At 37.3% G+C, this 14,202-nt stretch overlaps 1 protein-coding gene across 2 annotated transcripts in view; it reads right to left on the minus strand.

Moving 5' to 3' along the window:
• Positions 1-4,204: 4,204 nt before the first annotated feature.
• Positions 4,205-14,202, minus strand: part of LOC147176941 (talin-2) — a 74,128-nt gene continuing 64,130 nt past the window's right edge. For both annotated transcript variants that reach the window (XM_086070892.1, XM_086070893.1), the window contains 5 exons: positions 12,143-12,267; positions 8,208-8,396; positions 7,951-8,133; positions 7,612-7,737; positions 4,205-6,210 (listed from right to left, as the gene is read on the minus strand). In XM_086070892.1, coding sequence (XP_085927018.1) covers positions 6,082-6,210; positions 7,612-7,737; positions 7,951-8,133; positions 8,208-8,396; positions 12,143-12,267 — 752 coding nt within the window. In that variant the 3' untranslated portion in view covers positions 4,205-6,081. The remainder of the gene's footprint in view (positions 6,211-7,611; positions 7,738-7,950; positions 8,134-8,207; positions 8,397-12,142; positions 12,268-14,202) is intronic.

The following is a 14,202-nucleotide window of genomic DNA, read 5'->3' on the forward strand; positions in this document are numbered from 1 at the left end:
ATACCTTTTTGGACACGACTGCAGCTGCTTGCCCTATTTTTTTGCGAAAGTCTTCACCGATTCGCTCCTTGGAGACATTTGACCACTTGTATGACCAAACATGGGGGATGGGTGGCAGTCAAGCAGCCCGTCACCTCCTCCCTCTCTTCTTTGCGCCACCTGCACGTCCAGCCCTATTTCGAACACCTTCAATGCAACAACATGAAGGAACATGATGATAACAACGACCCAATTAGACGCACTTTTAAAAGTTTTCTTCCCCGCACCTGTGATTTGATATAGACTGTATTTATTATGAAGCAAATCAATTACGAGGTAGGCTATTAAATTGCCTTATTTGTTTGACATTCATTCTAAAGAGTTAATCTCAGCTTTGGTTGACTTTTGAAAGATTATAGTATTATTATTTGAAACATTTATTTACGCATTAAGATCTGCTTATTATGACACTATTAATTTATCAATCACAATGAATGATATGTTTTCAATTGTATTATTGGTTCTATTGTTTTTAATTTTAATAATAACAATTAGAATTCAGTTTCAACTACTTTCTAAGATATTTTATTCTTTTTGGAAAATAAGTATTTATTTATTTTTAAAACGTTTTGAATTTGTTAATATACCAAGTTTGGTGTAAGAAGAGTATTTAATTGTGTGATTTATTTAATTTTGACATAGCTTTATTGTTATTATTATTATTATTGATGTTTGATACCACTTTTTTTCAGACCAATACCAGTACGAGTACTCAACTCTTGAGTAGTTACCGATACCAATGCCAAGTACTGATACCATCATTACTTTTGAAACATAACATTTCCCCCACAAAATAAAGTTAATTATAAAGAAAGACAAGTATATCCCGATTTATAATTTTACCTTAAAATTGCATGCAATTAATGGCAATTTTCTATTCATAGAAGTTTTAGTTCACGATCGCAAAATGGCCGATGCCTGGTATTGGCACTCGCCTATCCCGAATTAATAATTACTATTGATTTCTGTGTATTACACCAAATTGAGCATTATCGTCTCTGAAGAAGAATTTATGATACAACTAGTCTTTGTCAAATTCTATAATCTAGCGATTTATAATTAGTCCGTATTATCCATCCGTCCGTCCATCCATCCATCTATCTATCTATCTATCCAATCTGTACATGTATTTGCCTCCAGTATATATAGTCCCTATCTATCTGTCAACCCTCACATTAGACAGTCAAGCGAAATAAAGTCATGTCTGAGTATCTTGTGCATGTGAGCTATTCATGCAAAGCAAATCTATCTGATTAAATAAGCCTCGTGTGTAAGGTACTCCCCCTCTGAGGGGGGTGTCAGGTTCGCTGGTGGCACTTTGTGTTTGTGTTCCAGGGATCCTTTGGGAAGCTCCTGGCTGGCATACTCAACATCCTGTCTACCACCATATGGACTTTGCTCTCCCCGTAGAGGATCATCATCCAGCTTGTCCGAATGGCTCTTCGTGCTGATGCATGTTGGACAGTCAAAGCTCTTTAATTGGCCGCCCTGGATCGAGTGGCTTTTGGCTTTTCAACAGCCCACCCCCCCCGTCTGATTCCCCCCTCACCTAAGGCCCCTTTGGTAGTTCACAGGGCCATTGGCGTTGTTGCAGCTGTCAGGCATACCGCAGCCTGGGCCAAGACGGCTGCATGGTGCGGTAACAGTAGCTTACTGACCGGTGGTGTGAATCACATTAGGAAGGGGGGGGGGGGGGGGCGATTTGCCTGCAAATACTGATATTCATACACAATGAATGTTACGAGCTATAGTATAGCATGAATGAAGTTGGCTGTATGCTAATGTTCTGAAATTATATATGAAGATCATGGGTTAGGACTCACCTTTCTGTCTTATATACAAAGTGCTGTGATGGGTGAATATTTTTGGGCTCTCACTGCTTGCAAAGCACCTGCTCAACTGGTCCAAGTTAGTACCCAACCATTTGCACCCTCAACTTTCAGAATAGGGGTGACAGATGTATTTTAATTTAGTGTGAAGATGACCACAGTCAACTAAAACGCTGAGACAACTACTTACAATAGTATGACTAGAGATGTATGACAACTGCATGTGTCATCCACTCATGTCTTGTATATAACTGTTAATGCGGTTAGGACTGGAATATTCAATTAGAAAGTCCAAGGTCCAACAGAAATTTTGAGAAATTCACGTACACTGTACATAATGTGTGAAAATGTCATGCATTTATTAGAGCTGTCAAACGATTAATTTTTCAAATCAGATTAATCACATCGTAGCATTTTGATTAATCACAATTAATCGCTTAATGAAAACATTTTTTTCATCAACATTTTATGCCCGCCAAATTTGACGAGAACCTGTTATTTAATGTTATGTGGACATCTTCGATATTTTTTGATCCGCTGCATTCTCTCATCCTCCACTTTTTCTAATCAGTTAATTACATGCATAATTTAAAATGAAAAAATAAATGACCCCAACATTTTGACACAAACAAATATTCTGAATGTCATACATAAACATTTATTCAAATGCATGTAGTTATGTTAATCGCTAAAACACAACCTGTGCTACTTTTAACGTAACCATCCGCTGTTTCTGTGATTAATTAATTAGTTAACGCTTTAACTTTGACTGCACTAGTATTTATACAACAAAAATGCTCCAATTCTTTATGCTACTATCTTAGCGTTATGCTACAAGTCCAACTTGGAACTGTAAATACTTACCACACAGGTCAATATCACTATAAAGCATCTTTGGCGTCCTCATTAGAATTACTCAGTCCTCATTTTAAAAATGTACCAGATGTCTTATTATAACATTTGCGCACACACCACGACAGTAAGTCTCTTCTGAGAGAAACGCCAATAGAAAAGGACGGGTGTCGATGACCACAGTCTATCCCACCAGACGTCCTCCAATTTTTCCATGTTACAACCAAAAATCTGGACTGCAGCTCGGCAATCACTTTGGTAGTCTGACCCGATGTCATTCATTTTGTTTTTAAGAGCCACGGCTGTCACCAAATGTGCTTGGCTATGGAAAACAGCCAGCGACCAACTTGCACCCTGTAAACCAGACACACATTTATTTACACAGTTGATTCATATTATCATATTGAAACCAATTAATCCATTGTAAACTCAAACGGTTACCATCATAAAACTGCTATCAACTGTACAGGCAAAGTTCCAAGTAACATTCAACCAGTTTCAATTGTTATACAAGCAAACAAATGAGCTCAAATGTGAATCAACGTTAAATAAAGTACAAGTTAAAACTCAATTAAAGTGAAACTACTTACTCAGTTGATGATACCCGAAGGTGCAGTTTGTTGGTAAGCTTCTTTCTGGTTATTTTCCATGCTAGTCATTAGCCATTAGCTACTAGAAGCAGCAACGCCACAAATTTGTGTATTTAATTGATATTCAATTCATTTATTAATCATATGATAGAATGAAGACTCTAAACTGTTAAATGGGGTAAATTGTCTTTCTAAATAATCTGTAGGCTAAATACTATACAATAGTGGGTGAGCTAGCATTGCGTAGGCTTCCACATTCTAAACGCATAAGCCTACATGTTTGGTTTTGAAGACTCTAAATTGTCCATAGTTGCGATTGTGAGTGTGATTGGCTGGCGACCAGTCCTAAGTGTATCCAACTATCACCCAAATTCAGCCCTAGCTCCTAAAGACAAGCAGAAAAGAAAATGGATGGTTGGTTGTCAGCTACGTAGCTTATTACCTTACATTAATTTATTTTAAATATGTTCACCTTTTTGACATTTAATAGTTTTAAGACCATATTAAATGTTTTCCAGTAAAAGCAAGCTCCTAGACACATAAAATGAACCTCCTCTAGTGAAAATATTAAAAACTTCCTAAGATCCGATTTCAGTGGTTTGTAGGTTTAAAACTATGCATGAGAGAATACGCGGTAAAAGAGATTCCATATCTAAAAGGAGTACAAGGAGCAGCTGGTGGCAGTCGTAATTGACGTCACCTCCTCAAATTTTAGTGGCGGACAAATTTAGCTTGGCTGTCAGTGGACGTGTGGGCCGGCGTACAGCTTCAGGTTTACTGCTGACTCAGAAATGCCATCTTCTCCCGAGACCAAAGCAACAAGAGACATTTAAAAAGGAACACTCCAACACAACCCCTGTACAGTAAAGTAAATCATAATACTCACACACAAGGGCCATTGACACAATGCAGCACTTTATTTCCAGTAAATACAAAAAAATAATTTTATCGTGGCTGGATAAATATCTTATATATGTAATTGTCTATCTGTTAAGGGTAACACATACAACATCTGTAAAATGTCTCACAACATCCGAATGGTGGCAAATGTTTGTCACATGACTTCTTCTATAGGCTATAGCGGGAGATTGGAGGAAGCCTATTCATTCATTAAATGCGTATGCAGTCAACACATTATAAAAGCGTTTTGACTGAGAAACAAATCCAGTATGTAATTGGTTTTTAAGCCCAAGAGTGCATGCCAGAGGACTGTCAGATCTACTTGTCAGTATGGTCATCTGGAAAAAGGCCTGCAGTGAAACAGCGATAGCATCCCTCAAAAAGGCCTTTAAATGTGCGTAATGATGAGAAATGTAATGGAAATACCTCAGAAAGGGATTCTGTCAGAATCAAACCAGTTCATCGTACCCTAAAAAGCAGTCCGAATGAAACATAAATCCTTTAAGTGTGTCACATTGATGAGAACTCCTAAAAAACAAACAAAAAAAAAACATCATCAACCGGTTTGATCATGTGTCAAAATGATGAGAAACATGAAAAATCAGTCATCTCCCTTCCCTTTGCATGATGCAATGAACTCAACTCAACTCACCCCCGCCCTCGCCCAAAGGCCATTAAAATGTGTCACAACGATGAGAAACTTTTTGGATTGCAGGTACACTTGGACGATGTTAACACCCACAACAACAAATGAGAACCTTCCACTGCCCAAAATGTGCTTGTGCGTCCACTCACACACACTGTAGACACGGTATAGGCTACGGACTAAGGCACTAATAATATTAACACTAAGAGCTCACACACTCAAACACACAATACAAATACCTCCATCCCAAAATGTCCGTTTTAAGTTATGTTTAAGTATTTGTGCATTCATATAAGTTTGAACTGTTCTGATGGGATGCACTTGAAGCCATGCACAAACCTGTACATACATCCAACATGTATGTTACATTGTAGCACAGGCCATAAAGTAAGGCAAAAAAGCCACTACAATCACATTTTGGTAAACAAAGGGCTCATCTATTGCAGGTAGTATATTCGGAAAGCCACATCCTTCGGTTAAAAAAGAAGAAAATATTTCAATATATGCTGAACTGTGCTTGATTACTGTTGTCATCATATCAATTTATACTTGTAAAACTATTAAAAATAAAAAATTGAGGTTGAGATATTTCTCATCAGCCAATCTAACAAATTTCAAATTATTTCACGGTGGAAGCAAAAATAAACACGTCTTTATTGATCATTGTTTCTGAGCATCGATCTACACAGGACACCAACACTGCCCTCTACAGCACCATCCTTGTTATTGCATCAGATTCATTTCCCCAAAGTGTAAAACGAGCTTGAAGGTGTAACATTTCTGCAATTAAAAACCCTTCAAATTAAAAATAAATATTCCTTCCGTGGTTTCTATAAGTCACCTTTGACTCTGTGAGGCTGCACACCGTATATTCAAGGTCTAAGACAAACATGCAGTTCATCGCGCTTGTAGAAAAAAAAAAAAGAGGCAAACACAAAAATGTCCATGAGTCAAATTTACAGTGACAAAACTGTAAACCTATCCTTCGTCGATGGCATCACGTGACTTTGCATGGCCATTAAAAAGACATTCACACAACATTGGACGAAACATTTCACACGGTCACTCCCAATCGGGTCACATTGGATTTGAGATCAGTCGAAGTAGATGTGTTGTCGTACGATGAGACACAATCGTCATGTTTTTGTCCCACGGAAACGTTTGCTTCCGACAAGTCTCACAGCAGAGGAGACAGTTTCAACAGTAAGTCGCTTGCGTGCTTGTTTCAGTTGTTGTCTTCACGTAGTTCGCTGGGCAAGAACTTGTACTGCTGCTGTCGGATCTGAGCCAGCTTCTTACGGGCTTCCTCCAGCTCGCGCTCCTTTCTCAGCATCTCCTCCTGAGCTGCGATGATCTGCATGGAAGACAACCCAAGAATGTCATAAATAAATCAATCCCGTGTTTTCAGGCTCATTTGGATCTTAACAGGTTCTCACAAAAGTGAAATGAATGGGGAAAAAATATGGAAACAAATACTGGATATGAAAAAAAATATAATAATTAATTAATCAAGGACAATATTTAAGGAATAAAAAAAAATGGTACATCTTCAGTATGAATGTGGGAACATAAAAGATAAATTAAATCTTGTATAATTTAGTAAAGTAAAATCTTTAAAAATAAATACATTTAAAAGATGATTTCCCGGGATTTGCAAATTAATATTTTTAATAAAAGAAAATATTACACAAAAGAATATACGACAAAAATAATACAATTGTCGATTCTTCCTATTTTATTTAGTTGTCTTTTCTATTTTTTAAGTTAAATATTTTGGTACAGATCAAGAATGATGCTAGAATGCCATAGAGGCAAATTAACAAAAAATAAGCAAAAGTTTAAAATTCTTAAAAATAAAAAAAATAATCAGGGAGATTTAAGGGCAATTAAAAAAATTTTTTTAAACAATAGAGAAAATTCTAATAAAAAAAATTGTCATGCAATCAATATTCACATAGAAATTAAGGAAAAATAGAAAAAATTGAATAAATAATCATTATCACTCCATTATTCAGAGAATTAAGGAAATGTAAAAACACACAGATAAAGAATTAAAAAAAAGTATATATTTCTGTATTACTTACAAACAAATAAAGGATAAAGGAACAAAATATATATATTTTTTAAATGGGGAAAATAACATATCACATTATTATTGACAACAAAATTAAGGAAATAAATACAAAAAACTAAAACAAATTTAAATATGAACGTTACCAATATTTCTGCATTTTTAAATAAATGGGAAATGGGAGAAAAAAAAAGAGAAAATGGTGTTATAAAAAAATATATAGTTTTTCGAAAGACTTGTTCTCCAGTACACTCTTTTTGCACTTAGGCCAGGTGGCAGCAGTGACCCGAAGCAGCAGATGAAGCTGCGGTAGAAAAGTAGCTGTTTGCCATCGGTGTTCACTTTGTAATGTGTACTGCCGCCACCTACAGGACTGGAGTGGAACAGTAGGCCTTGTTACGTTCAAATCAGTCAGACGGATGTTTTTGTTTGTTTGTTTGTTTGCAGCCTTGGCAGAGGTCTGGAATATACGACTCCTATCACAACTATTTCAAAAAAAACAATTATCAGCAACAACAAATACATCAATTTGGTAAATTGCTCGAGTGATGTCACAACACTCCATACCCTTGACTTAGTTTGTGCGATAACCAATAAAATAGCTTGTGTCACTTTACACTGATAATAATCGGTATCATAAAAACTGACCTAGGACCTTCAATAAGTTGAACGTCTGTTGTTTACCTGTGCAATTCCTCCCACAAACTTGGTCTTGACCACCACGTTGTCTTCGTCGGCTTTGTCAAAGGCCGCCTTTTGAGCGGCTCGAACCAGGTTGTCAGACGCTTTCTTCACTGCATTCCCAGCAATCTGGTTGAACATCCAATGGGACCGTCACACAAGACCACCAGGAAGTACACAAATGTTCTACACTAATATTGTAGTGATTTTATTATTATTAATTGTTAATCAAAAAATAATCAACAGATTATCGGTTGACAAAATCATTCAAGGCTCGTCGGGTTACTCTTAAATCAAGGTAGTACCTGTAACTAGGGGTAAGTAACTATGTGAAATGCGCACCTGCAGTCTCCTCATAGCCTCGGAGTCTTGGTCAGCCTTGACCTTGCAGGCCACAAGCAGCTGCGCAGTGGAGGCGGCCACCTGCTTGGCCGAAGAGATGAGCTTCTCCTCGCTGGCGTGGCCTTGCACCGACGCGTTGGCCGCTTCGCACAGGTTGCTGGTGGCCGCCGCCACCATACGTGCCTGAGAGAAGGCACGCGCTTCGTCAGCCATCTCGTCAAACGCGTCAAGCTAACCAAACGTCCCGTCCTACTCACCGCCGAGATCAGCCCCTGGGACCACTGTCCGTCGTCGACGGCGTTGGCCGGGATGGAGCCCACTTTGCCCTGAGCCACCAGCTCCCTCTGGGCGGCCGAGGCGGATTTGACCAGGGCGCTGGTGGCGGCGGCGATGGACTTGGCTGCCTCCAGAATCTGCTCCTCGAAGTTCAACGTTTCGTCTGCCAACTGAGGGGAAGCAAACACAACACATGTTCCGGTTAAACTTTCATCACTTAGTTTGTATACATGCATATTGTACAAACTGGAGGTCTAAGGGGTCGATAATTCAGGATGACATCTCACTCCTGACGACCCCTCATACATTTTTTTTTTCTTCTCATACATAACAGCAACATCCTGCTATCAAAGTAAGTACCAATTAGAACGATTTCATCTCCAACACACGTGAATATCTGTCGTATCCATTTGCCTCTACTGTGAGTTGGCACAGGTACATACAATATTTTCCACTTTGTGGGGAGTTGAAAGGGCCATGGAAGAAGTTATCAATTTGTTTTTGTCAGCTTTAAAAATAAATAAATACATTGAAAAAAATCAAGGGTGTTTTTAGGTATTATTCTTAATTTGTCAGAGAATACTTCAGGAATCTTTTAACATTTCAGGCATTCCAGAAAGCGTAACATTTGGTGCCAAACTCGTTTTCTGTTTATTTGCAGCACACCAAACAACAATTTTAATCCTTTGTGTGTGTGTGTGTGTGTGTGGGGGGGGGGGGGGTACAGTTGCATTCCTTCATTTTACAATATACAATATATATGCCCATCTAGCTTTGTTTTTGTTTTTTAAACAACTTGAGTGAAGATGTTTGACATTTTACTTGTATTATTTATATTAGTAGTATTAGATTTTTATAATTTTTTCTATATATTCAATTTTAAATTATTATATTTTTATATTTACCTTCATTTTCATACATATAAAAAAAAAGTTACAAATTTGCAATACACACCCCTCATGCTTTAATTGACATTTATTTCATTTACTTTTTAAACATTTTTTTCTTAGTTCATATGAGAAAAAATATTTACATAATTTTATATAAATTTCTAGATTAAAGTTAATGGGGAAATCAACACAAAAGTGTTCTTTAAAATCATATGAAATCCACCCATTTTTATCCATCTCAGAGGGCGGCCATTTTGCCACTTGCTGTCGACTGAAAATGACATCACAGTTGCTCAGGGCTCAGGTGGCCAATCACGGCTCAGCTGTTTCCTGAAGCTCAGCCTTCACTGGTCGTTACCTGAGCCCCGAGCACACTCCTATGATGTTATTTTCCTTTGATAGTAAGTGGCAAAATGGCCGCCCCCTGACATGGATAAAAATGGGTGGATTTGGCTGTATAGCTCATATTCTACAAAGGCAATATTAATCAGAATGCTAATTCTAGCTAACGCTTGTTTCGATTAGTGGCGGGCACATAATATTGTAAAGAATATTTTGGGGTTGACTCCATCTTTATGGTATTCATATTAACGACAGCGTAAGTCCAAAATATTTTTCAACATTTTCCTTAATTTGGGTGAATAATTCATTCATCTAAAATACAAAATTCTGACATGTTCTGAAAGTGAATACCTAAGTGCTAATCTTGAAGGAGGTCTGCTCTCACGGGAAAAAATAAACACTGAAGAATCGGAATTGTGCCGCAACTGCTTTCATGTGAAGTGTGTGCTTTAATAATACACGTGACCTCTTGCTCACAAACACACAGACATATATGCACATTCACGCACCACAAGTCTGTAGACAGAGCGGGACACTGTAGGAATATGTTTGATATATAGTTGGGACTGAATAACAACCTAATATATCAAACATATCAGACAGAGCCCTGCAAGAGGAGGCCTCCGGAGGCGGGGGCAGGCAAGGCAAGGACACAAGGAGAGGGGAGGGGGAGTAGACGGGGGTTAGGTTAGGGATTGGGATTTATGGGGAGCATATGTATAAACTGCAAGGGGCTTTAACTCCGTTTACCACAAATGGAAGGATGGGGGGTGAGGAAGAAACATGGCAGTAGGGAAAAAGGCCAAATCTTGTGACGGATATTAAAACATTTTCATGGACAAGTAGAACGCATAAATCGTGTATTTAAAAAAAAAAAGAAAAAAGGAAGGGCCGATGTTTATTGGTTGGGAAGTTTGTGGGGAATATCTCAACAGGAACGAGACAAGAGACAACATCCACAGTCCTGAAAATTCGCATTTGTCAACTATTTACACTTTAGCACCCACAATTAGTGATGGGAAAATGAAGCTTCATGAAACACTTGTAATATTTTTTGACTCCTCTAGATGCCACTGCAGTGGAAATGTAATCAATTTCCTTTGCACTAGCCTTTATATTTAAACCAAGAGCACCATCTATGGGAGTCAAAAAATATCACAAGTGCTTCATGAAGCTTCGTTTTCCCATCCCTACCCACAATTTAAAACAGATTTATTTGGATTTTGAGATGAAAGACAAATAATTGCAATTGACAAGACCTACTATTCATACGTATATGTTTTATTTAATGGCATTATACTTATTAGAACTAGTATGTGATTTTAATGTATGTTTGCAGTAATGTGCTATGTTGCAGAACTTCCAGTTTGAAATATATGATGAATGAAAAAAAAACATCAGAACATCAATAGGAAATTAAAACGCAATAGGTCATACCTGACCTGTTGCATTGTAGTGTGGTGGTGCGCCGGCAAAACCTACACCAAACGAACCCATCTTTCTTTTACAGAAACGTGCTATTCGTGTCGTTTTCGGATGTGGATACAGAGATCACACTGATCCAATATTTATACAACTAAAAACTTTAAAAATGCAATGAACTGATGGAGTTTAACCACCTTAAAATAATGTACAAAGACCATCAAGAAATGTTACCAATTAACATGCAAGTCAAATTTAAAAGAAGGGAAAGTGAGTATGAAGTAAGAGGAACAGATCATTTTTCCAAGCCTAAATACAGAACAAAACAAAAAGAACGATGTATTTCAACTCAAGGTGTCAGTTTGTGGAACTATCCAGATTATATAAAACAAAATTATCTCAGTCTATTTGTATTTAATTTGTTTTTTTATAAAAGCACAATTATTGGAAAAATATATATAGCACGAGGTCATGCCGTTGAATTATTTTGTTGAATTATTACAATGAAAGCGTCTGGACTGCTTGCTGTCACTTTTTTTGTGTCGATCAAGGGCAGATTAAGTTTGACTTCTTTCTGTCCCCTTTCATTTCTTCTTTTCTTTTAAATAATAAAATATATTTTTTTAATTGAATTGAAACTAGTGATAATATTGATATCATTTTGTAATAATTTAATTGTTATTCATTAAATATTTTAGACACTTTTTATTATGCCTATTTGATTTTTAAATAATTATATTTCCAACGATTTAATTTTGAAGCAACAACATTACCAGTTTGGGTCACGGCACCAACTGAATGGTTCTGAGGGAACCTCCACCTGGTCCTTTTATCTTTGATGCTGGCAATATTTTAAAAGTAACAACCCGAAGAATGTATAATTTGGATGCCAGAAAAATTTAGTACACAGGTGTGGAGCCTTTTCGGCTGGATGCGGAAGAAGGTCTAATCTGTCCAAAACAATTCCTGTCCTGACCATGAAAATGCTTTCCAGATGAACCAAATTTGACCCGAATTAAACCTCTGAACACGCATGTCTAACTGTTTCGTTTTTCAGTACTTTTTGCGCAAATTGTTGTTCTATCACAAGGAGTTGAAGAGCAAAATTCACAGCAGGCTTGACCCACGAATCAACCAATTCAATTCATGGTTGAAGAAGATTTGTCATTCAAACAGTCCGCTTCATCAATGCTGTTCAGTTTGATATTGTGAGACCAAGATAAAGGCGCTTCTTGTGAGTATATAAGCAGGTGGTGTCTCACCTTAGGCTTGGCCCGAGGTTTGAGTTGCTCCAGCTTTTTTGCGGCCGCCTCAATGGACGCCGCCGCCCCGAGCAGCTCCGTCTCCGCAATCACCGTCGGGTCCTCAGGGTCCACCCACTCGGAACCTGGATCGAGCCACGAGAACATGCCGGTTACAAAAGGGCACTTGCCTAAAAGGTTTCAACGCGTGGTCGGATCATGCCTCACGACAACAGAGCATCGACACGTTCGCACGTTCACCGGGTGCCACATTCACCGCAACACGCATGAAGTGATGTGTGTGCCTAAAACAAAGCGGGTCGGACAGTAACGACTCCGTGCAGCGGGCTGGACTTGGAGATGGGATGGAATGAATCCATGTTAGCAACCAAAAGATGAGAACCCCCCCCAAAAAAACGTGTCAAGCGTTTGGTGAAATCAGTCACGGGACAGAGAACAACGCTAACTTACCTCCATCTGTGGCGACAAAACAAGAGGAGGAAGACAGGAGGGTTAACAAAAAGTCTCAAGGAATGAAGCAGTTTGTTTAAGTGATTCACGGCTATTAACTATGTGGTAGGCAATAGAGAAGCGTTCATTTGTAACAAACAACCACAAGGTATATCATTAACTTAAGAACAAAAATAAATTTAGGGTCACAGTGGAAAGCAGAAGAGTCACAGAAATTTTACTAGAACAAGCTTTAAGTAACCAGATAATGTATTTGGTGAAGCAGCATATGGTTCAATGTTCAATGTTATTTTTGCACACCCTATTTAACAATTAGATGCACAATGATATTCACGTTTCGTGTAAGTCTATTTATTTATTTGAATTTATTTTATTCATTTGCAAAAGAAAAAAGGTAATATAAAGCAATATTATAATTAAAAGTACAGTAAAAGAAATGAAAACTTGTTTTTGTCTGCCCGCCCCTGATCAACCAAAAAAAAAAAAAACACAACAAAATGAATGAGAGCGAACGGTCAAGAAGCTTTCAGTATTAAAACAAAATAATTCTAAATAATCCAATTGTGTGTCCTTGTGCTATATATTGTTTTTGCAGTAATTGTGCTTTTATACTTAAAAAAAAAATACAAATAGACTGAGAAAATGTTGTTTTACAATCCAGATTGTTCCACAGACTGACACCTTGAGTTGAAATACATCTTTCTTTTTGTTTTGTTCTATATTTAGGTTAGGAAAAAATGTCTGTTCTTCTTAATTCGTACTCACTTTCCCTTTTTTTTTTTTTTATTTAGTTTGTATACTAAGTGGTAAAATTTCATGATGGGCTTTATACAATATTCTGAGGCGGTTAAACTCCATCAATTCATTACATTTTACAAGTTTTTAGTTGTATAAATAATGGGTTAGTGTGGCCTCTGTATCCACAACCGCAAACAAAACGAATAGCATGTTTCTGTAAAAGAAAGATGGATTCAGTGGAGGTTTTTGGCTGCACACCCCCACACTTTAATGCAATAGGTCAGGTATGGAACAATCAATGAATTATATAACAATATCAACGCATTCTTGTTCAATGATTCTTTAACCTTGTGTAATACGGCTACGGTTTGTGACACCTTAGATTTGACATATTCTATATGCGCTTTCCATGTTAAATGTTCATCAATAATGATACCTCGAAACTTAAATTCATTAGTCCTTTCTTTTTCCATGCCTTGCACAGTCGGCATCCATATTTCTACACCTGAAAATCATAAATCTGGTTTTACTAATATTTATAGACAGTCTGTTAGCATTGAACCACTTCATAATATTCTTAAACTCTTTCTCTATTACTTGTAATACATTATATATATTTTTCCCGGCTTAAAATAAAGTAGCGTCATCTGCAAACAAAAAACATTTTAACAATTTTGAAATGGTTGTAATATCATTCACATAAAGAAGAAAAAGTACGGGCCCCAGAATTGATCCCTGGGGCACCCCACAAGTTACATAACCATATAATATGTTTTGATTGTCTACTATTGAATTTAACATATTGTTTTCCATTTTTTAAATAACTAGCAACCCATTGATGTGTGACACGTCGTATACCATATTTAAACAAT

This window comes from Leptonotus elevatus, chromosome 3 (assembly GCF_054856555.1).
Source record: "Leptonotus elevatus isolate MCC_2025b chromosome 3, RoL_Lele_1.0, whole genome shotgun sequence".
Lineage (NCBI taxonomy): Eukaryota > Metazoa > Chordata > Actinopteri > Syngnathiformes > Syngnathidae > Leptonotus > Leptonotus elevatus.